The sequence below is a fragment of the Betta splendens genome, chromosome 15 (assembly GCF_900634795.4).
Source record: "Betta splendens chromosome 15, fBetSpl5.4, whole genome shotgun sequence".
Classification (NCBI taxonomy): Eukaryota; Metazoa; Chordata; class Actinopteri; order Anabantiformes; family Osphronemidae; genus Betta; species Betta splendens.
Window position 1 is genome coordinate 14,139,905 of NC_040895.2, and position 22,054 is coordinate 14,161,958.

The window sequence follows — 22,054 nt, forward strand, 5'->3', positions numbered from 1 at the left end:
CAACAATTTTGCTAACGCTTTAGCATTCAAAGCCGAGAGCCGGCATACTCCTATTTAAACCAAACAACCCATGAAACGGTTGATCGGAAATACGTCGTTGTGGACAAACAACAGACGTGACAATAAATTGTGTTTTTAGTTTCAAGAAGCCCGCTTTGAGGCGCTGCTAACCGTCACCGGTTCAACGGACAGCGCCCCCAGTGGTCAGTAACGTGCAGCCCGATTAACGTCTACTCATCTAGTTATAGCGGTACATCCCTAAGATGCACGGTATGCTGATTTAATATAGTTTCAATTTCCGCACCAGTGTTCATTTTAGAAATGTTTGTATGATAACCAAAATTGTAACTGATGGAGATGCAGTACCACCTCCCATCCATGGGAGGTGGTACTGCATGTTGCTCTACGAATAATTCAGACCTTGTTGTTGTCTTTTGCCGTCGTCGGCCTTGTTGTGTCGAACAAGAATTAGATGGTCAACCAAAATTGAACTGCGTTCACATTTACTTACCTAGCATGTGTTATGTATCATGTATTGTTATGAAACATTGGAGCATTCCTCCATATAGAGGCGAACCCATTTATGAAAATATATAACTGGAATATAGGACCTTAAATCAGCCGTTACGAGTTTTCTTAAACTCCGGGATGGTTTTATCGGCCCACAAAGTCCACACATGGGCACCAAACAGCTTGCCTGGAATTAGATACTGGCGGTACAAACGGAATTTTTACAAACTCTGAGGCTTTGTAACCATCATGTTGAAATCTAAAACCTTCGTCAAGAAGACCCGGTCGGGTGGAGTAATGAAAATAGTCCGCGAGCATTATCTGAGGGACGATATTTGGTGTGGAAGCGAAGCGTGTACTATATGCAAACAGGAGTCCACGGTGCTGGAGAAAGACGCGTGTAGTGACAGCACTATCTGCCCTTATCCACATTATCTAATTCCAGACACCAATGTTGTGTTGCATCAGGTAAGGACAATTTTAAATGTGTACAAAAGCTAACAGTTAATATGTATATAAGTGACATAATAATAGCTCTGGATCAGCCTCAGCTATTTTTCAATGCAAATTACATCCCTAGTTTTTTCAGAGGTGGTTGATGTAAAGGTAGTTAAATCTTTAAATAAATGTTATTAATGAAAAGGAAAGTAAAAGTACCAACACCGCAGATATATCTATAGTAGTTAAGTCCACAACTACCTACCTGTGGAGGAAGTCTAGAGTCTGTTCTTGAAGAAGTAAACAAGAAGTAAACAACCAGATTTAAGTAAGTTAGGTTTGTGATCATCGTCCTAGCGAATGTGCCACACCATGAATATTCACCACAAGACAAATTTAATTTGACCTCTCTCCCTGTGTCCTGCAGATTGACGTTTTGGAAGATCCTGTGATTCGTAATGTGATTATCCTTCAGACTGTGCTGCAGGAGGTTCGTCACCGCAGTGCACCAATCTATAAACGCCTGAAGGACATCATACACGAGAAGGAGAAACACTTCTATACTTTTACTAACGAACACCACAGGTACAAAACATATATTTTTTACTTTAACTTAATGTTAATATTAGGTTGTGTAGAAATCATTAGTTAAAACATAGGTTAGTTGCACTGGTCTTAATTCCTTTTCGTACAAATATCTTTATAAATACACTCCTTTGGAAAGTACTGTACATTATTTGTGGATGAAGTAATGTTTTTGTTTGGTGTTTGTCATGTTTATCCTTTCAGAGACACATTCATTGAGCGTGAACCTGGGGAGAGTGCCAATGACCGTAATGACCGTGCAATCCGCACATCAGCTGACTGGTACGGCCAGCATCTGAAGACGGCTGGCCCAGATGGGCTCAAGGTGGTCCTCCTCACTAATGACCAAGGGAACAAACAGAAAGCAGAGGAGAGCGGTCTGCTGGTACACAGATGTAGGTGAAGAAAAAAAAAGTTGCATTTTGAGAGAAGACAGAGAAGTGGGACTAACATTCACTGCCACTGAGTTCTGTTCGATTCTAGCATGCTTTTAGGTGTTCCCAAGATTTGCTTCTTTATCATAAGATCTTTCTTTTTTATTTTAGTTGAAGAGTATATTAAGAGTCTGATAGCACACCCTGAACTTGTGGATCGTCTGGCTTTGTCCAACGATGACAAGGTAAACACACCTCCTAAAATATTGCCCAGTAATACAATGTAATATTTTCTAATTCAGTTAATTGCCAGCAGCCTGTAACTTTCTGCCCTTTTCTCCTCCCATTGATCTGCGTGTTACCTTAGAATGAGATTACCAGCAGTAAGGTGTTATTCCCAGAGCACCTCCCTCTGTCCAGAATCCAAGCAGGAATTAAGGCTGGCTCATTCCTCCAGGGCACCTTCAGGGCCAGCAGGGACAACTATCTGGAGGCAACAGTCTTCATCCAGGGCGAGAGCGAAGATGGCACAGAGGTGCGCATATGTGTTCATTTATCTATATATGTATGGTATATACGGTGTTTCCATTGGATGCTGTGAGAGCAATCATGAGTGCATGTGTGCTGTGTGATAAAACCTTTGCACTGGTCTTTTGGCTTCCTGCAGGTTCTCATCCAGGGTCTTCAGAACCTCAACAGAGCAGTGCATCAAGATGTAGTTGCTCTGCAGCTTTTGCCACGTAATCAGTGGGTGGCACCTTCCTCTGTGGTGCTGCAGGATGAAGGTGCAGCAAAGGATGATAATGGTGATGAAGAGGACGAAGGAAAAGTGGTGAGAAGAAATATCTGTCAAAAAGAGCGACCAGACTAATTTACGTTTCACTTATTAAGAAAAGAGATACAACAAAGAGCATTTGTAGTTTTTGTTTAAGCATTTTATTGATCTCCCCGTGTGTGTGTGTGTGTCTGTGAGCAGTTGATATCAACAGCTGAGACAGCCAGAAAACCCACGGGTAAAGTCGTGGGAATCATAAAAAGGAATTGGAGGCCGTTCTGTGGAATGCTCAATGTCTCGCAGATTAAAGAGGTGAGTCTCTCTCTCTATCTTTATAATACAACTTCTGAATCGTTTACCTTCAGTTTGTGCTTTATATTACTTCCAACTGGTCAGAAATACAGGACATTGTCCATTTCCTGAGCTCTCGATAAACTGCCTCATTGTCATGTAAAGATTTTATAAGGCGACATACACTGTTCATCTCAAATGTTCAGTACCCATTTGTTACTTCCTTTAATTATTATTCTTTCTTTAATTATTTTTTGTTCAGTCCACCCGCCACCTCTTTACCCCAGCAGACCGTCGTATCCCACGCATTCGCATTGAAACACGTCAGGCATCCACACTGGCTGGCCAGAGGATCATGGTGGCTATTGATGGTTGGCCCAAAGACTCCAGATATCCAAATGTAAGTGGAACTTATTTTATTCAATTTCTCTACCCTATTAAGATTGACATGTGGCATAGTTTAAAAGACACTTAAGTATTTATGTTGTAACATTTTTATAAAACTGTTGTATCAAGCTGAATTACACTATGTATGTGCAAAACACTGAGTGTGTTTGTTTCCTTGTGTTAGGGTCACTTTGTGCGTAGTCTGGGTAATGCAGGGGAGAAGGACACAGAGCAGGAGGTGCTGCTACTGGAACATGATGTCCCGCACCAGGCCTTCTCTCAGGCTGTGCTCAGTTACCTTCCCAAGATGCCTTGGGCCATCACACCAGAGGTAATGACCTAATTTATTGAACTACACACAGCAGTGATTTATGAGCAAATGTGTTGGGTATTTGACATTTTGATGGGAATATGTGATGCAGGACATGGAGAAGAGAGAGGACCTTAGGAATTTGACAGTGTGCAGTGTGGATCCTCCAGGATGCACAGACATAGATGATGCCTTGCACTGCAGAGAGCTGGAAAATGGAAATCTTGAGGTACTACACACACACACACACACACACACACACACACACACACACACACACACACATTATTTATGTAGCAGTAGTTAATGTCTGTGTGTGTTATAGGTGGGGGTCCACATTGCTGATGTCAGTCACTTCATCAGACCCGGCAATGCTCTGGACAGAGAGGCTGCCAACCGTGGCACCACTGTCTACTTGTGTGGCAAGGTGAGGACAGAGATACATCCTGTGTTGAACATTACTAGATGAATGAAATGCACTTATGATTATTACATAATTTACATTTTTTAAGTTGCATATATTTGATGTTCTACCCAACAGAGGATTGATATGGTTCCTGAGTTGCTTAGTTCCAATCTCTGTTCTCTACAATCTACAGTGGACAGGTAAGGAATGAAGGTGCACAAACTGCACATTGTATTTTATTACACTTCAAATGATCATGCATAATTATTAACGTAAACAATTTATAGGTTCATACTCAAAGTGCTGTCTTTGACATTCTGAATGTAGGTAAAGGTGTTTGTTTTTTCAAAAGGTTGGCTTTCTCGTGTATCTGGGAGATGACCCATGAGGCTGAAATTCTCAAGACGCGTTTCACAAAAAGTGTCATAAACTCCAAGGTGCAGATATTCAAATTCAAGCTGTTTTTAGACATGATTAACCTGTTATTGACAGATAACATATTCTTATGCGTCTCTGCCTCTGTTGTTTCAATCTGCTCCAGGCGTCTCTGACCTATGCTGAGGCCCAGATGAGAATTGATGACACCACCAAGAATGACAGTATAACCAAGAACCTGCGGGGTCTGAACAAACTAGCTAAAATCCTCAAAAGGAGGAGGATAGAGAAGGGGTGAGCACTAGTGAATGATAGCAGTAGAGTTACAGGATGGTATGTTTTAATGATGGAGGCAGGTGCTTTTATCAGTCTACATGTTGCTCAGACATGGTCTAAATCATGCTAGTAACTGCTGATCAGAATGAGGGTTGTATTTCCTTATTTAGCATGAACTTTGTTTGCTTGCTTGATGCCTTTCAGGGCGCTGACGCTGTCGTCCTTAGAAGTCCGCTTTCACATGGACAGTGAAACTCACGACCCAATTGACCTCCAGACTAAAGAACTCCAGTAGGTAGCTTGAAAAAGGAGCATTCTGCCCAGTTCCTTTGACAACCATGTTATCAACAAAAGTATCTATGTGTATGTAAATAAATCATTTTTTTTGTTAATAGGGAGACAAATTCAATGGTAGAGGAGTTCATGCTGCTGGCCAATATTTCAGTTGCCCAGAAGATTTATGATGAATTTTCAGAGTGTGCTCTGCTGAGGAAACATCCAGCACCACCTCCATCAAACTATGACATCCTGATGAAGGCAGCAAAGTCCAAGGTTAATAAAGTTAATTATTGTTTTATTTCAACATTCTAATAGCGAAAATTCAATCTTTTGCTTCTGGATCCTTTACATGCTGCAGTTTCCAATATACTGCATTAATCTAACTGATTATATGTTAATGTTTGCTTCCATCTCTTGTCAGCATGTGGACATTCACACAGATTCAGCCAAAGCATTAGCTGACTCCCTCGATGTGGCTAGAGTGGATGGCTTCCCATACTTTAACACGCTGCTGCGCATCTTGGCCACGCGCTGCATGATGCAGGCTGTGTATTTTTGTTCTGGCATGGACAGCGATTTCCACCACTACGGCCTCGCTTCGCCAATCTATACACACTTCACATCACCTATTAGAAGGTATGGAAACAGATATTCTCCACGTTAACGTTAAACCAGGCTTGTGTAGCTACACGGGCGAGTTTACAGATCTTGTTTATTTGTGTCCCTTCCACAGGTACGCAGATATTATAGTACACCGTCTGTTGGCAGTGGCCATAGGAGCAGACAGCACCTACCCAGATTTGATGGACAAGCAAAAACAGTCAGCCCTTTGCAACAACCTTAACTATAGACATAAAATGGCTCAATATGCACAGAGGTCGTCTGTGGCCTTCCACACACAGGTAAACACAACACTGGTTTATGCGAGAGGTGGTCTGAAGTGAAAGTAATGTCTAACCTCACTTGAATTTGACTAACACAGTGATTCATGCTTTTATTACCAATCTTGTTTGCAGTTGTTCTTTAAAAACAGAGGCATACTGAACGAAGAGGGATTTGTTCTGTTCGTGAGGAAGAATGCAATTATTGTACTCATCCCGAAGTTTGGCCTGGAGGGGACAGTCTTCTTTGATTCTAAAGACAAAACAGGCCCAAAGCTTGTTTTTGACGAAGAAGTGGGTATTATCTTATTTATTACAATATGACAAGTAATCAGAATTTTGAAATTTATGAACTTTAATTATTTAGCATTTGTAGAAAATTGCAAAGCTTGCTTTAAACTCTTCTGTACATCATTAGGGCCCCACTCTGATGGTGGAGCAGCACACCTTCCACATATTTGACAAGGTGAAGGTCACCATCAGTCTAGACGACACCAATATTCAGCACCAGAAGATCCGCATGTCCCTGATTCATCCTGTGGTACGGACTGATCATGGAACTATTAACTAATCCAATTATGACTGCCTTTTAGAATTTCTACCGCAAACGTTTTTTTTTCTTCAGTTGCAGTATTGACTGTTTTAATTTATAGTTAATGTAACCTACATCTGCCGTTCTGTACATTGTTATTTTAGATCCCTGGTGTGAGTGTTTCAGCCTCAGACATTGAGCCCCAGACAAAGAAACCAAGACTGGACCACTGAAGCAGTGATTCAACACGCCCACCAGCTGATCTTCCACATGATTGCTAGTCTGTCAAAGAACCAGTATGGACTTTAAGAAGCGTTTACACGATTTGTCCATTTCAATACATCTGCCACACTGAACTATAGTTCTCTAATGTCCAACAAGCACCACACTGATTTGTATCTTTTTAAAATTATGATTTCACATTCTGATCAGCAAATCAACAAGGACAGGTGGAAGTCACGAATGTGTAAAATGACAGCAGACTTGGAGACTAGTATTAAAGGGTTTTTTTATCCATTTAGTTCTGGTCTTTTTCTTTGCCTGACCTTTAATTTCACACAAACATACAGCAATTTGTATTCAGGCCTTTTTTTCTGATTTTTCTGATGAATCCAAGAACAGAAGCTAAATCGTAAATATCTTTTTCTGAATAAAGCCAATAAATATAAATAAACAGAACACACATAATGGGTCCTTAAGACAAAGTATTCAAGATAATTTAATGTGACAATGATCCAGTCCATTTTATAAAAACAAACAAATGGCTCACTTAGCTTTAAATTCATGAGTGGCATTATTCAGTGTTGCAATCTAAATAAAGAGAATAAATATTCACCTGAATTAGAACAAATCTGAATTCAATAAATGGAAAAAAGCTCTTGTCATGTAAAACCATCATGGTAAAGGGTTTTAAAAAAACATAAATACAGTACAAAACTGACGTCAAGATCTATCAGCACCATACAGAATGGAAATTGTGGCATTAGCATAAACACAGCACTGACTGCTGTGTTTAACAATGTGCAAATTTTGATACAGAATCTCATTTTCCCCTTTATCACACCAGTATATCATAAACAAGGTCCCTCTCAGTGGGATTAGGATTATCTAGGAGCTAGTTATTCTCTTATGAACCTGTGACAAAACAAACTGTGGTAATGCAGGTAATCTGAACTTCAGAAAGAACTAATTAAACCTTAATTCTTTTTTACCTGACATTGTTCACCCTAATCAATTCAACAAAACACTTTAAACACAGTGTAAACATTGGTATATTTGCAAATGATCATCTTAAGCTTCCACTGGAAGAGTTAAGTGCATCAGACTGCTCAGTGGTGAGGATAAAATACCTGGAAATATGAATTTGATGTTAGTGGAGGTAGAAATGAAAAGGGTTGAACATCAAGCAAATACTGTTAGTGAAGTCTGCAAGATATTTACTATATTACTGTATGCTGATATGCTTTTTTTTTAACATCTAACTCCAGCGCTGCTGATATGTGTAAGGAGGTAGCTATACCTTTACTTTAGTGTACTTCGTGAGCTGGAACGCTTCTTCTGCCAGGTTTGAACTGAAGGACTCTTTGCTGTAGCAGTCTGAGCTGAGGCCATCTATTAGACTGGCAGTGCCTGCTGAGGTAGTGTTGTACCCGCTGTCCACCTGAGCACACACAAACAGCACATGGTTATAACCATCTCAGAACACAGCTTACTGGTAGTTCTCCTTGTTTCATTTCCAACACCAACCTGCATGCTGGATTCACAGCGTATGCTGCTTCCCTCGGCCAGGAGAGACGCGAATATCTGAGAGCTCTCTATCACAGACACGCTGCCCATACGAGAACTGGTGAGCAGTTCAGAAGGCGCTCTTCTTTCCTCTTCGGCATCGTCTTCATCCACCTTCCCTTCCACCCTGGTGTCCTTGTCCTCCTCCATTTTAACAGGTTCCATAGGATTTATGCTTTCTCTCTCAGTAGTGCCAGGCTGAATGTCCTGGGCCAATGGCGACAAAACATCTAGTTCCATAGGTGGATGAGAGGAGGAGAAGGACAATGAAGGATTTAAGTCTTCAGCATCATGATTGTCTTGGAGCTTGGGGTTGAGGATGGGAGAGATGAGAGGAGGTGAGGCCCAACTGCGGATTCTGGGCTTTGGCCTGGCATAGTGCTGGGGTTCACTGAGGTAATGCAGCTGGTGTGGCGAGCAACTACGAATTGGGGAACAGCCCTCTACAAATGGACTCTCGGTGCATGATGTGACATCTGCCTCCAGGGGAACACCAAGTGGAGTCACAACGTTCGTGTGCTTCCTCTCAGCTAAAAAAAAAAAAAAAAAACGCAGAAGATTAACCACTAGTGCTTTCAGAAGAAATTTGTGTTCTCATCTAGGATATTACAAAGTTTGATACCCAATACTAAACGACCGACCTACCTGAGCCTATGGGCGTGACTGCTGCTTGTGCAACAATAGGAGACACAGCAGGAGAAGCAAAGCCAGCGGGAGATGACCCACCAGGAAACACAGGGCTTGTGATGCTGCCGAGGCTACAGTCCCGGAAGCAACCTTGCTGGATGGGGCTGGATGAGAACTGACCCTGTAGGTAAAGCCAAGTTTAAGGTAAGGCCAAAACAATCACCAACCAAAAACCTTTAAGGTGCGCATAACTTTAGTGAATAAATGTTTAATCAAAGACTTATTCTTTATAACAGATGCACTGAACAAGATGACAATTATAAAAAAAGGTATTTCCACAAGAAGGCTGAACAACAAAGACTATCTCCACTTACAGTTGAAGGCGTTTGGGCTGAGGCTCCACGGCACACAGGGGAGGAATAAATATTTATTACAGCGTCTCCCTCGCAACCCTCAACCTCTCCTACATCTGCCCCTGCTCGGGTTAGTGGAGGCCTCTCCTGCATGGCACTGCTGCTCTCTGGGCTCGAAGGACCGGAGCAATCGGAACTCTGACCATCCAGGAAGAGTTTGCGTCTTAAGGAGGAGGAACTGAGACTCTCCTGCACAGCATCACACACTTCCTCATTGCGGTAATATTCCCCTAAGAAGTAGGGAGAAACAGACCGAAACGTCAACCCCACAGTTAAACAAAATGTTCAGCTTTGATTGTGCTTTCGTTTAATCATTTTACCGAGTATTTTTTCCAAATCAACTGCTAAAGGTAGCGAAAGAGTTGTCTGACAAGCAACTGTAAAACAAAGATGAAACAAACACAAGTTAAAACAAGGATATGAAGCATACGGCTGCCAATTTGTGAACTTTAAATGAAACTAACCTGAGATTTTTTCTGTTTCCTCCACAATCACTGAGGACGAAAAACCTAATAGTACAAGGACATAAAACGTTAGCTGGAAGGCAACTAACAAGTATTACAATTATCGTATAATCGGCCAATTGTTTCTTGTTTTATCCTTTATTTAATAAAAAGAACACAACATATTCAGTAAAGTCAAATAATTCAAAAGATAGATTACAGAGAATAAGATGTTCCAATAAAAGTATAGGGAAAAAAAAGATAACTTACTTTTCTTAGAAATCTGAGGGGGTTTACGGGAGTCTGGTGGGGCCCAGGGGGAAGGCACAATGGCTCCTTTAGTAAAAAACTTTATTGGAACAAAAACAAAATGACAACAACAAAGATTGACCACATTAACACATCATAGAAACTGATTTATCTGATTTATTTATTTTTTAATGTTAGCCCACCTGCTCAATAGCATTTTGTCGCTTCTCTTCAATGTCGAAATCCATTCTAGATGTTCAATTGGAAAAAAAAAGGCTGCTGTCACTCAAATAAACTTAATAACTGTCAGTGCTGATTTATTAAATCAAGATGGACTATTTTACTTCCCCTCCTTCTGTACCTACCTTGTCTGGCTGAGGTAAAAGGATTGTCGCTGGATTTCCTCTGGGTCTATGTGAACTGGTTGTAGACTGGCCATTTCATCAATAGACCAGTTAAACTTAGGTGGAGTCTAGGAAAAAAGAAGAAGTAATCAAAGACTGACTGTGCATGCATATATGGCAGAATAATTAGCAAATCTAAGCTGTGATGGACCTACAGATTTACAAGGCTTGGACTTGAACACAGATGGACTTGGCACCAGGGGTTCGTGGAGATGGTGATAATCATTAGGACTTTCAAACGGGTTTCTGATGGAAGGTTTCCCAGGGGTTTCTGGATGAACATGTAGCTCAACAGAATCTCCCATCTTAACTAGGAAGACATGTTGGAAATAAAGGAAAAGGCAAATTAACATGAAAATTAAACAATTAAAAGGCATAACGTTTACAGGGTCAAATGATGAACTCTGTTTCGTTAGTTTGGTGCGTGAGTCAAATTACTTCCTCGGTTTCCTTAGATGACTACAGTTGTAGTAATATGATCAGTGGCGGATTTACGTTACTTAAGTTTTCTTATTTAGCTTTCAAAAGACACTACTTCACCTAAAACCGTCAACAAATGTGTAAATATCAAATATACACATGACGCAGTAGGTACTTACAACTGATTTAATGCCAAAACCTCGCAGACAGCGAAAAAAATATCTTCATTTAGGGGCTAGAAAACAATCAGCGTTCAAACGTTCATTTCAAGCTCGCTTACAAGTTTCGCCAGCCAATAGGCGCACAGCCGGAAAATCGTGTTGACCAATCAATGAAGAGGTGCTTGTCGTCACTTCCTCAGTTTGTTCCCGTCACAGAGGTTAGCGGGCTTCATAGCTAATCAACGTTAGCTGCCAATGTGGTGTTTTAGCAACTTTTGTAGCTAGTATGTAAAATGACTAATAAGAACCCAAATATTCACTCAACAGTTGAAATACAGTATTAACGCGTTATCGCCAGAAAACGTCTTCAAGTATTGCAACGTGCTAGCAAGCGCTGTCAGGCTAGCGCTACTAAATTGATTTGACACTATGGCAAGTGCAGCAAACGCCAACCTGAACGCAGTTCGGGAAACAATGGATGGTAATTATAAACACGAATTCAAATGTTAAATTGCATCGTTGTGTACAATCAATCTCCAAGTAAACGGACTCATGATAAGCTAGTTTATTGACGCAAAGCCATTTGTATTTAGTCATGCGTGTACACCTTTCCCACACAGTGCTGCTGGAGATCTCCAGGTTGCTGAACACCGGGTTGGACATGGAGTCCCTGTCCATTTGTGTAAGATTGTGTGAGCAGGGCATCAACCCAGAAGCCCTGTCAGCAGTGATCAAAGAGCTGCGGAAAGCATCGGAATCCCTCAAGGTACGGACACAAGCGTCACATCATCATGCAAAGCATATGTAGAGAGAGTTACTAAGTTTGTGTAAATTCAGTGCCTGATTTTAATGCAGAGCTATCTGAAGACATGAAGTCACACATTTATAACAGTGGTTTATGCTTATGCATTTTTACACACAGGCATTGTTCTGCATTAACAACCATTCATTTTGAACTGATCTCAGTAGTTTGGTGAAGTCTGAAACACTAATCCATCTTTTTTGTGCAAAGACAGAGTCTTTGGTTGATTTTCTTTGACACCCAATCACAAAATTATCCAAACCTTTTATGTGTGTTGCAGGCATTTAGTGTTGCATTATTATTATTACAAAATGCATTTCAGTTAGTCACAGAAAAAAGATACCTATACAAGTACAAAATATATAATTTCAGATATAAAACAATTATATTAATTCTGTGTAATAAATCAGTCAATGGCAAGTTAGTAGTGAGGAAGAGGAGAGTGACTGTCCTAAGCGTGCGGTTCACTCTGTAGAAATTATTGAAATTGCCGTTCAGTTAATCAACAAATTGTTTCAGCACTAATTACAATGTTGAATAAATACAACAGCGGTAATGAAGCTAGTGTGGGGTTAAGTTCGTATAGCTGCTGCCTAGACCAGTGTTTGTTGATTGCAACCCTGATATTTTTTTAAGTCAACAAATTGCACAAGGGTGTGAGTACTTACAGTACCATGTTGCAGGACCTGTTGATTTTGAATAATCTTGGTGTATCAATAAAACAGTTTCAAGCTTCAGAACAAAGCAACACATCTATTATTGAAGTATGCACAGGTGATGATTGAACATGACATTCTTGTTTGCACAAACAGTTTTGTTTATATTCCAGTAGTCCTACTATCCTGGTTGTAGTTGTACTTTTCCTATTATCATTTTGTGAGTTTGGACCTTATGTGTTGACCATCTGCCATGTGTTTTCCATGAGCCCTTCCGTTTTTGAACTATATTTCTGTTTTTGCACTACAGAAACTGGCATATGTTTTATTTGGGACCTACATGTGTGATTGAGTCACATTTCAGCCGCTAGTGAGGTTCAATAGAAAACATTTTGTAATCCAGACGAGGGAAAGTTTCCTGTGCCTGAACGAAGCGTAAAATGTGCCCAGCGAATTCCATTAAACAGCCAGGTGTCTTTTATTCAACGTTCATTTTCATTGGGTTTTACAAATATGGTTAATTTTCACACCATCCACCCTTGTAATGCTCTTATTATGAAGGAATAATTTGTTTTTTGAATAATAACTACTATTGAACTTATATTTCTTTTTTTAGGCTGAAAACTGCACAAACTGAAGATGAAACCAGATCAGTTTTGTGGATCTTTATTGGAATGATGGCCTTTCCTGAATACGTGTTTACCATGGACTCTCCAGCCAAACAGATGTGTATGTCTGTCCCCTGTGCCTCCTCAGCAATTAACATGCTTGTGTTCATGTTCTTTTCTTTGAACGTGTCAGGGTGTTTGTGTAGAAACTTATCTTGAGGTTTCTCCTACTGTCATCGACAAACTGTGGTGTTAGCATTGACATCCTTCCGTAATTTAAGAACACATCTAATTTGTATCATATTTGGAAGTGTATATTTCTTAAGTATTGTTTTTATTTTGTTCAATTATAAAGCACTATTTCGACATTATCCTTTTGCAATTTCCGTTGTCTGCGTTTTTGTCAGTCGGTGTACATTGAAATGTTACAGTTAATGGCCACCAGGTGGAGATGTCATTTTTTTCATTCCAGAAGAAGCCTTTGTTAGGTTTTAACTGTAGAGGAGTCTGAACTTTTGAGTTTCCCTGCAAGTTAATTTTTTGTCAGGGATTCATTTGTAGGGTTTTTTTTGTTGTTGATCCTACTTTGAAGTAGAAAACATTTTTGGGCATGGAAGAATGCCAAGGTATTCTTCCATGGCTGCCCTAGGAGGTGTTGACCTTTCAGACATATGCTACAAAGGGAATGATCCTTCCTTTCACATTAGGCGAAAGGGACAAATACATAGAATGTTGTGCAGTATAATAACAGGCCGTGCAGGAGTGATCACATCTGCTGCCGACATGCTTCACCAAAGAGACGACTTGGACAATGGTCATTCTTTTCAAACAGGATGTCCTGTTAAAGTGAAAATCTGTGCTTCTCCATGTGCATGCTCTCTCCCCTGGAACGTGTACGACATATTGCAAACATGACATAAAAAAAAAAACATGTCTTTGATCACCCAGGAATGAAGCTATATCGTATATCTAACTACACAGAGCATTGTTTTGTTTCTCCGCCGTCTGTAAAATAGCTCTATTCATCTTCTGGACGAGGAAAAATGCTGAGAGCACAAAACATTCCTCCACAGGCCAATATAAACGCTAGGAGCGACCTCTCATCCGTATAGGACCGTATCAGTAGCTTGTGTGTGTGTGCTTGTGTGTGTGTGTAGACTCCTGTAGATCTCTACAAATGAGTAGACCCAAAGCCATCTGACAGTAACGCCTCAGCCCTCACAGGCACGCCACGAGTGAGCAGGAGTGTGTGTAAGCATTTCTGTCTCCTTCTGCTTTGTCTCGCCGTCCTGACTGACGGACCGCGAGTCGAAATCTCTGTACCGCTGCTTTGATCTCTTAGCACAGCATCTCTCTGTTCCTCAATAGCAGCATCATGTTAGCCAAGTAGGAGAGGCATACAGATACGGTGCAGTGGCTCTCCTTGATGGCTCGTGAGCCTAAACAACCCCTGGCCTCCGTGGGGGGTGGACTGCATGGGATGTTGATGGAGAATCCCTTTCTTTTAAAAAGAAAGAGTTACACGGGGCTTGATTGGCTACTGTGGGCGTGGGATTCAGGATGCATTGCTCTCTGTTTGATGTGTTTGAAAGGTTTCTCCTGATCCAAGCCGACTTCTTTGATCTCTGTAAAACAAAATATTCCCAAATCCCATCGTCCTGACTGAGAGATTAGTGTCCATATATGCATAAACATCTAAGAGGTGTTCAACTAGGGCACTGGTCAGGTCACATGACTGTATAAACTTAAGAGCAAAGCAGGTCCTCACATCGCAACTTCTGAAGGTGTTTATGTTTGTATGTCTCGGTAATTATCCAGGCCGAAGATTATTTTTCTGATAAATGAGGGCAGTCTCATTTAAAAGTGAGAGATCTGTGTGTTGCGATTACACTTCAGGAGCTTGAAGAGAATATTGCAAAAATAATTAGACTGGACTGATTAGTAGCTGCCTGTTTATAAAGTAAGGTGGTCTGTTTGTTTGGAACAAATCTAAATTACAAACATAGAGTCTCATGAAAACATAAAACACGAAGAGCCCTATGTGAAGCACAGGTTAAACAACGATCTCACTGTTCGTCATTACGTTGAGAATCCTAATTACTGCCAACATGTAGCTTTAAATGTGGCCCTTATTAATCTTATGTTCATTTCAGAGACTATATCTAAAAATTTGTATTAAGAGCTTTTGATGGCATGACAAAAATGTAGCTACTGAATAACAGAATAACAGCTACAGATTCTATTGAGATCATTGTTTTAGAGGCATTATCAGAGAAGCAGGAAACAGAATTTTTCTCTACAGTAACTTATTTAAAAAATCTGTCTCGGCATCAAAATCAACACCGCAACACGAGAATAAAGGTTAGCAGCAAAACGGGAGCTTGAACAGTCCCGCAAAAGATAATTATGGTATTTCATCTCGTTTTTTAATTTTCCGTAGGAAATTAAATTGATTAAATTTTGCCACAGATTATCAATCAGTCCCAATCATTAACATCTACAGTGTTTACAGTGTGCTTAATAGAGTTCATATTTCTAGATCCATAGACTGGCAGTGAAGCTGTGGATTTATTAATACTTCTATAACTGAACAAGCCTGACTGATCCTCATCCTTGAGGTGTGAAGCTTCACTGACAGCATTTGCCCTAAGAGGAGTTCTGTGACCTTGTTAGAGCTTATTCCAATACACCACTCTTGATTAAATCCAAGCCACACTTTTACACCACAAGATTATAATATTTAGGTCTCAATTAAATTCATAGCAAGGAAATTGGATCATAAACTCTTTAAAGGATCGTTAACAATCATTAGACAGGATAATGGCATGGCAATCAAAATAGGCTGAAAAAACTTCAGATGTCTTTTAGTGACTTTGTTGTTTTTGGACATTTTCCAAGCTGATTAATCTGGAATTGATTGATTTACAGTTGTAATTAGCTGTCTTCTGCATAGATGCATAGTAATTGTACATCTCCCTGCTTGTTTTAAAGTATTAATTGGTTTCATTAACAAAAGCAGTTAATTGAATAACAATTAAAGTTGGTGATGGCATCTGCACTGCGTACAAATTCCCTTGTGTTTTTCTGATGATGATAATGAAAGCAGCTTTTTATCAGATTGAAATTTTGTGTGTTGGACTATGTAATGACAAACATAATACTGGGCTTATTAGTTTATTTGAGTGGCTCAGCGAGGCGTTACGCTGGTATTGAGCACGTTGTGTTTAACAGGTATGCACCATATGCTTACTTAATCAGACACTGGAGTCACATTTGGTGGTTAGATTGTCTTCCAATGAAAGCAGGTAGTAAAACAACTTGAGCTAATTCAATTTCAAGCAAGTTTGGGTGTAGTGAACAGCTGTTCATATTTGTTGAATTTTTTTAACATTCTCACGCTTTTTTGCTTTGTTTTTTCAAGTTTTTTTTTTTTTTAGAGCTCAACTCCGGCAGCCTTAACTTATCCAGGAGAAAATAGAGATAGAGGGTGGACGAGCTGTCCACTCTCCTTAAAAGAAGACAATACAAGGCATATTGTAGTGACAGCTTGCATTGTGTGTGTGCGTGTGTGTGTGCGTGCGTGTGTGTGTGTGTGTTGGAAGGGAGCATGTTAGAAAACAGGAAAAATATAGAGAACGTGTGAAAGTGCGTGTGCATGTGTGTTACAGTGACAGCTTGTATTCTGCGTGATTAATGATGTGCTGTGTGACTTGATAAGTGCTTCGGAGGACCAACGCTTGTTTCAATTAGACCTTGTGAAGGTCGCGACGCCTTGCCGGCCTCTCATTATCATATCCATAATCAATCCACATTATCATAAGGGAATGTAGAATGGATGTGTGATATCTTGGTCGCGGCGCACACACACACGCCGGCGCCTAATCACATACCAAAACACAATGACATACTCTCTCACTCACACACACACACACACACACACACACACACACACACACACACACACACACACACACACACACACAAACGCACCCTTCTCTCCGAGTTGATTTGAATCATAACAGTGGCTGTCGGAACGGATTGTCTGTTCAGATTAAGTGTGTGTTTCTGAGAATTAAGCGGCGTTGATGGTGGTGGCATTTCCGATCCCCTCTGCAGACACAAATGCCAAAACATCATTCTGTCACCCCCTCCTCCCTCCCCCTCTGTCCCACAGCCACACATACAACCGGGCGCACACGCAGACACACACTCAACCAGGACCCTGGGGCATTTTTAATAGAGGCGAAGTGATTCGTATGTTTTTACTCCTCTAATGAGAACAGATTGAGTGGTATTTACACTTCATCGGCTGATCTAACCACCTACACATTTCCCTCACGCTCACTGGCCAAAACAGACATGCGGATAGGACCAGAGCTTGGCTTTCAAACAGCAACACAACGTGAATGTTATCTTTGTCTGTTTGGCTCATGATGGCACCGCGGCAGGATATATTTGAACTGTTCAAACAGCTAAACTGCAGGCGGATTAAGACAAGCTTTTAGGGTAGTTTAACAGCAGACCTTTGATTTTAACACACAGCGCCTCAGTCAAACCCATTGAATGAAGAAAACGATTTGAGGAAAAAGGCCGGGCCTTAAACTAGGAGCATCAAAGCGCTAAATAGATAAATCTTCATAATATTACTGTACTGTATTGCCTGCAAAGACGACTTTGGAGCATGTGACATTGCCCGATTCACTGCGAACATTATTAAAGATCCCCATCGCTGCTGGTGAGGCTGCGATATCAGTGCCAAAACCTGGGAGCCACAGCCAACAGTCCAACTCCCAGGTTGTGTAATGCTTTTGCAGCCTTAAGCCTCCATGGCGTCAGGATGAGCGGTGGGCCGCAGATGTCTTTTCGCCGCTGTCTTGTAGTTGTCTCCTCCGGCCGAGCGTCACTCGGGCCCCGTTCATCAGATAAAAGGCTCTGTGCAACTTTTCCCGTGCAGCGGCGCTGGAGACGACCTGCACACAGTCCTTGACGGGGACACGGTCCAAGCATGAATTACTTTCTTTCCTCGCCTCTGCATCATACACTGGAGAGATTTTTCATAAAGTCTCAGCTCATTGTTTCATTTCAGGGGAGTTTAAGCACAATAGCTGCTGTATGAATTAAGCCTGTGACCTTCCTGTTGCGAGACAAAGTCATTTCCCAACAGGCCATCCAACCTACAGTAACAGGATCCCCGTAAACGCTGTAGTTCACCATGGATGGATGAACTAAATTGAAAAATTAAAATAATCCCAGCACCTAAGGTTATAATCACAAATCATTTCTCTGGGCTGGCACATTACTCATCCGACCCTTGTTTATGCCAGCGCTTATAGATTAGCAGAGTTTGTGGAGTCTGTCATCAGCCTACAAAGCTGCAAAGCACTGGCCTGGGAGGTTAAAACGGAGCACTTCACTACTTATTAAACTCTTATTAAAGGTGGGAATTTACAACATGAATCAGCGCCGCTTAACTCCAATGGCTTTATCTGTGTATTTTCTACAGATGGAGAAAAAGAGTCGTGACATTTCTTTTTGGCAAGGAAAAGGCCATACTCAGCAGGAGTTATCAAAGGCAAAAAGTAAAAAGTTCGAGTTAGCTATCTCTCCCTCTCTCTCCCCCTCTCTCTCCCTCTCTCTCTCTTCCCCTGGAGATACTCATGTTAAGCATAATTAAGCAGATTTGATTAGCATCAAGCCTGGCTTCCTCTCTTGACTTTTAATGAATGTAAATCTACCATCTACATCCTAAAGATTAATTTCTGCCAATTAAAAAACACAAGAGGGCTTATTGGGGAGAGGGGGGTTGGGAGGAAAAGAGTGTTAAAGTCCTTTGAGTTGGAGTACAGTCGGAGTTTTATCCTCTTCCCCCTTGTCTTACGGTGAGATGGTCTCTGGAGATCTGTGTCTCTCTCTCCCTCACGACCAAGATCATTATCAGCACAATGTTCCGTGAAAGCCACTTTGAAAGGACTGCGAGCTCCATATGTAAATGATGGCGGGGAGTGTGTGAGTTAATGTGTGTGTTTGAGCGCGTGCGCGGTGGATGAGGAGCGCGCGGGGGAGCAGGTAAAGGGGTCAATTTGTCAAGTCAAGGTTGCTGGCCCACTTTTGTCTCTCATCGACCCGGTTCGAATCTTCCTGGAGCCTTTTGACTCAGAACCAGAATTCTGGGCCACGATGGGACAGACTATTGTATAATAAAGACAAAAATGACTCCAAGCAGGTGTGAAGTAGGCTTTAACATAAATTATTCATCAAAGACATTCACTCAGAAGCCCCTTTAAATGTAATTAAACAAACAAGGTTTTCCTTCATTTTCATTTTGTTGTCACTAAATAAAAACAGTCTTTTTCTTTTCAAGCACTTTTATTTTATTGGCTTTTTATTATGACGTATTTTAGTTTCATATACTTTAAAATGAGAGAACCAGCCTACACTGAGTGTGTTCTCTACAGACTATTGCTCGTATGTCAGATAAAGATTAAACTCTTGTGATTGAAGGAAAAGGGGCCTACAACTATTTTAAATCGTGTAGGTTTAAATGAGTCACGAGGAGCCAGATGCACTAAGTCTCATCCGAAACATCTTTTCGTTCACAAACACGCTTAACCAAAGTTTACGTGGGCTGCGCTAATCTTTGCTCTCTCTCTCTCTCTCTCTCTCTCTCTAAGAACGTGGCCGGGCTCCTCCTCTTTATGATAATGTGACAGTAGCATCTCCGGCTCGGAGACAAACCTCCTTTCATTCTGTTTCAACTATGTGATGTGTTTTTCCACGCACGGACCCCGGCTCCTCTCCTTCTTCTTTCTCACCCCCTTCTCCTCCTCGACTCGCTCGATGCGCACGTCCCTCCCTCCGATCAGCTGCGTCTGTTTGCCCAAGTTTCCTTCTCACACAGTTGACTCTGAACTTTACTTTTTTTTTTTTGACATCTGATTTCCGAGCATGACCACCATGGCGACCCCGGCCGCTCCGCTCGGGCACCACCCGGCGCCGAGTTCCGCCTCTCCGGCCGCCAACTCCCCGCCGCCCGCCGCCGCCTCCGCGGCGTCGTCCCCGGCGCCACCGGCCGCGCACCCGGCGCTGCTGCATCCGTTCCGCGCGGACCTGCTGCTGCCGAACGGCGCGCCGCTCAGGAGCGCGGCGGCGCCGGCGGCGCCCGGCGGCGGCGCCAAGCCCGTGTACGCCACGCCGTCGCCCGTGGAGAGCACGCCGCAGAACAACGAGTGCAAACTGGTGGAGGTGAAAGGTGCGAAGCTCGCCTCGTTCACGGTGAAGGACGCGGAGCTCATCTGCCTCCCGCAGGCGTTCGACGTGTTCCTCAAGCACCTGGTCGGCGGGCTGCACACCGTGTACACCAAGCTGAAGCGGCTGGACATTACGCCGGTGGTGTGCAACGTGGAGCAGGTGCGCGTGCTGCGGGGGCTCGGGGCGATCCAGCCCGGCGTGAACCGGTGCAAGCTCATATCCCGGCAGGACTTCGAGACGCTGTATAACGACTGTACCAACGCAAGGTGAGGCGGATGGGGGGTGATGGGGGGGGGGGCACTGTGACCTGATGCTGGGGTTACCCCGTTAAGGGGGGTGGGGGGGCAGCAGGTATCCAGACCTACACAGCGTGTCCCATAATATAAATATTACTTTTAATCCTTGTTCTGTCTGCATTTAAAAAGTGATAAAAGTTTCCCAAACTGAAATTGTAAACAGTTACAGTAAATCAATCAATTCATAAACCAGTCTAAATGAAGATGAGGCGTGTTTTGGTTTCAACCGGGGTTCTGTTGACCGGCTGGGTCCAGCTCGCCTCCGCTCTCTCCGCCACCGGTACCGCCGCTGAGCCCGTGGCTAATCACCATTTTAATGGCTGATAAACGCTGCCGTGCTGTTGGTGGTGGTGTTGACGATAATGAATTTGAGTAATCCCAACTCTTAAAAGTTAGTCATGTTATCGTAGGCTGTGATCTCCTTTTGCTCTCGTTGACATGCACGCACGCAAACAGACCCACGCACACGCACACTCACACACACACTCACACACACACTCTGTCTGTCTAGCACACACTCGTACGCACACATTGAATCTGACACTGTCATTCTGAGAAATTGATTCTTCACAGAAATTAATTAATTTTCATTTGGCCCCAAGCGGCAGCTTAAATCAGGACAAGCTCACTCACTCACTCACTCACTCACTCACTGATCCTCTCTCTCCCTCTCCTTTGCCCCCACCCCCCCTCCCCCTCTCTCTGTTTCCTTGCTTAATAACTTGCTGTCTTATCATATCAACACTCTTTAGCCCTGAGCATCAGAACAGAGGAGATGATTAAATGAATTCTGGGTATTTATGATGCGATTATGTAAATTAGCTGTTTTGCAGAACTCAAATGGTGACCAACTACACGGGTCATCAATCAGCGCGCCACATAGATAGCTGGATAAACGGGCTAAATTGGCTGGGACTTCTGGTTTCCTGGTGCCTCAGTCTGCTGCCGTGCAGACCACATGCTCGTGACAGCAGAGGAGTGTGGATTAGCCTGAGTTTGGGGAATTTATTATTGTTTGATAGTTAATCCCTGCTCCTTGGAGCGTGAATGATCCAATTTTCACCAGCCATTAAATGCAGATTGAGGTTGCACCAAGATGTGTAGAGATACAAACCAAAAAAACACACACACACACACACACACACACACAGATTTTGTTACGTGTAAACAATTTTTGTTCCTGAAATTTGGCTCTGGTTTCATCTTTGAGCCGCGTTGCGATTGAAATACCAGGTGTGAGCTTTTAGGACGGGCTCTGACTTGTAGAGTGAAACCAGAAACAGGCCTAAATAAAACAAACTATTGTGCGAATCTGCTTCCAGCTTCTGTGCGTGGATTAACACCTGCTCTCAAGCGCGCGAGGCCTCCAGCCGAGACAAAATCCAGATGCATCTTCTGGGCTGCGTTGGGATTTCTTCTGTCAGGTGCTAATGGGAACGTTGTTGTACGAGCCCCGAAAATACACAGCCTCCACCGTCTCTAATTATCCACACAACCCTCAAACAGCCTTTAGTTAATGAGAT

At 42.2% G+C, this 22,054-nt stretch overlaps 4 protein-coding genes across 7 annotated transcripts in view; 3 read left to right on the forward strand and 1 right to left on the reverse strand.

Annotated features, from left to right (window-relative positions):
- The first annotated feature begins 61 nt into the window (after nt 1-61).
- On the forward strand, nt 62-6,939 carry dis3 (DIS3 exosome endoribonuclease and 3'-5' exoribonuclease). 2 transcript variants are annotated; one of them, XM_055502540.1, is made up of 21 exons: nt 62-203; nt 1,376-1,533; nt 1,738-1,932; nt 2,079-2,152; nt 2,275-2,442; nt 2,575-2,739; nt 2,884-2,994; nt 3,236-3,373; nt 3,545-3,691; nt 3,783-3,899; nt 3,996-4,097; nt 4,212-4,276; nt 4,429-4,513; nt 4,618-4,745; nt 4,932-5,018; nt 5,123-5,279; nt 5,428-5,642; nt 5,740-5,908; nt 6,023-6,181; nt 6,306-6,428; nt 6,584-6,939. In XM_055502540.1, exons 3-21 carry the CDS (start codon nt 1,848-1,850, stop codon nt 6,650-6,652), a joined length of 2,364 nt encoding a protein of 787 aa, XP_055358515.1. In that variant the 5' UTR covers nt 62-203; nt 1,376-1,533; nt 1,738-1,847; the 3' UTR covers nt 6,653-6,939. The 2 variants fall into 2 exon arrangements, with proteins under 2 accessions (XP_055358515.1, XP_029030969.1); XM_029175136.3 differs by lacking the exon at nt 62-203 and adding an exon at nt 618-978 and having other exon boundaries at nt 1,738-1,928.
- A 164-nt stretch (nt 6,940-7,103) lies between these two features.
- Nucleotides 7,104-11,088, reverse strand: bora (bora aurora kinase A activator). Of its 2 annotated transcripts, none has more exons than XM_029175142.3 (12): nt 10,940-11,088; nt 10,496-10,650; nt 10,302-10,408; nt 10,140-10,185; nt 9,958-10,036; nt 9,709-9,753; nt 9,565-9,621; nt 9,206-9,474; nt 8,850-9,012; nt 8,166-8,734; nt 7,939-8,079; nt 7,104-7,768 (listed from the first exon to the last, which is right to left on the reverse strand). In XM_029175142.3, the coding sequence occupies exons 2-12, from the start codon at nt 10,643-10,645 to the stop codon at nt 7,748-7,750; spliced, it is 1,647 nt and encodes a 548-aa protein (XP_029030975.1). In that variant the 5' UTR covers nt 10,646-10,650; nt 10,940-11,088; the 3' UTR covers nt 7,104-7,747. The 2 variants fall into 2 exon arrangements, with proteins under 2 accessions (XP_029030975.1, XP_040929899.1); XM_041073965.2 differs by having other exon boundaries at nt 10,496-10,645; nt 10,940-11,048.
- Nucleotides 11,089-11,124: 36 nt separating this feature from the next.
- mzt1 (mitotic spindle organizing protein 1) lies at nt 11,125-13,358 on the forward strand. Its single transcript, XM_029175144.2, has 3 exons — nt 11,125-11,402; nt 11,542-11,687; nt 12,996-13,358. The coding sequence occupies exons 1-3, from the start codon at nt 11,351-11,353 to the stop codon at nt 13,014-13,016; spliced, it is 219 nt and encodes a 72-aa protein (XP_029030977.1). The 5' UTR covers nt 11,125-11,350; the 3' UTR covers nt 13,017-13,358.
- Nucleotides 13,359-19,449: 6,091 nt separating this feature from the next.
- Nucleotides 19,450-22,054, forward strand: part of dachc (dachshund c) — a 21,302-nt gene continuing 18,697 nt past the window's right edge. For both annotated transcript variants that reach the window (XM_029127253.3, XM_029127254.2), the window contains exon 1: nt 19,450-20,501. In XM_029127253.3, the coding sequence (XP_028983086.1) occupies nt 19,933-20,501 (569 nt within the window). In that variant the 5' untranslated portion in view covers nt 19,450-19,932. The remainder of the gene's footprint in view (nt 20,502-22,054) is intronic.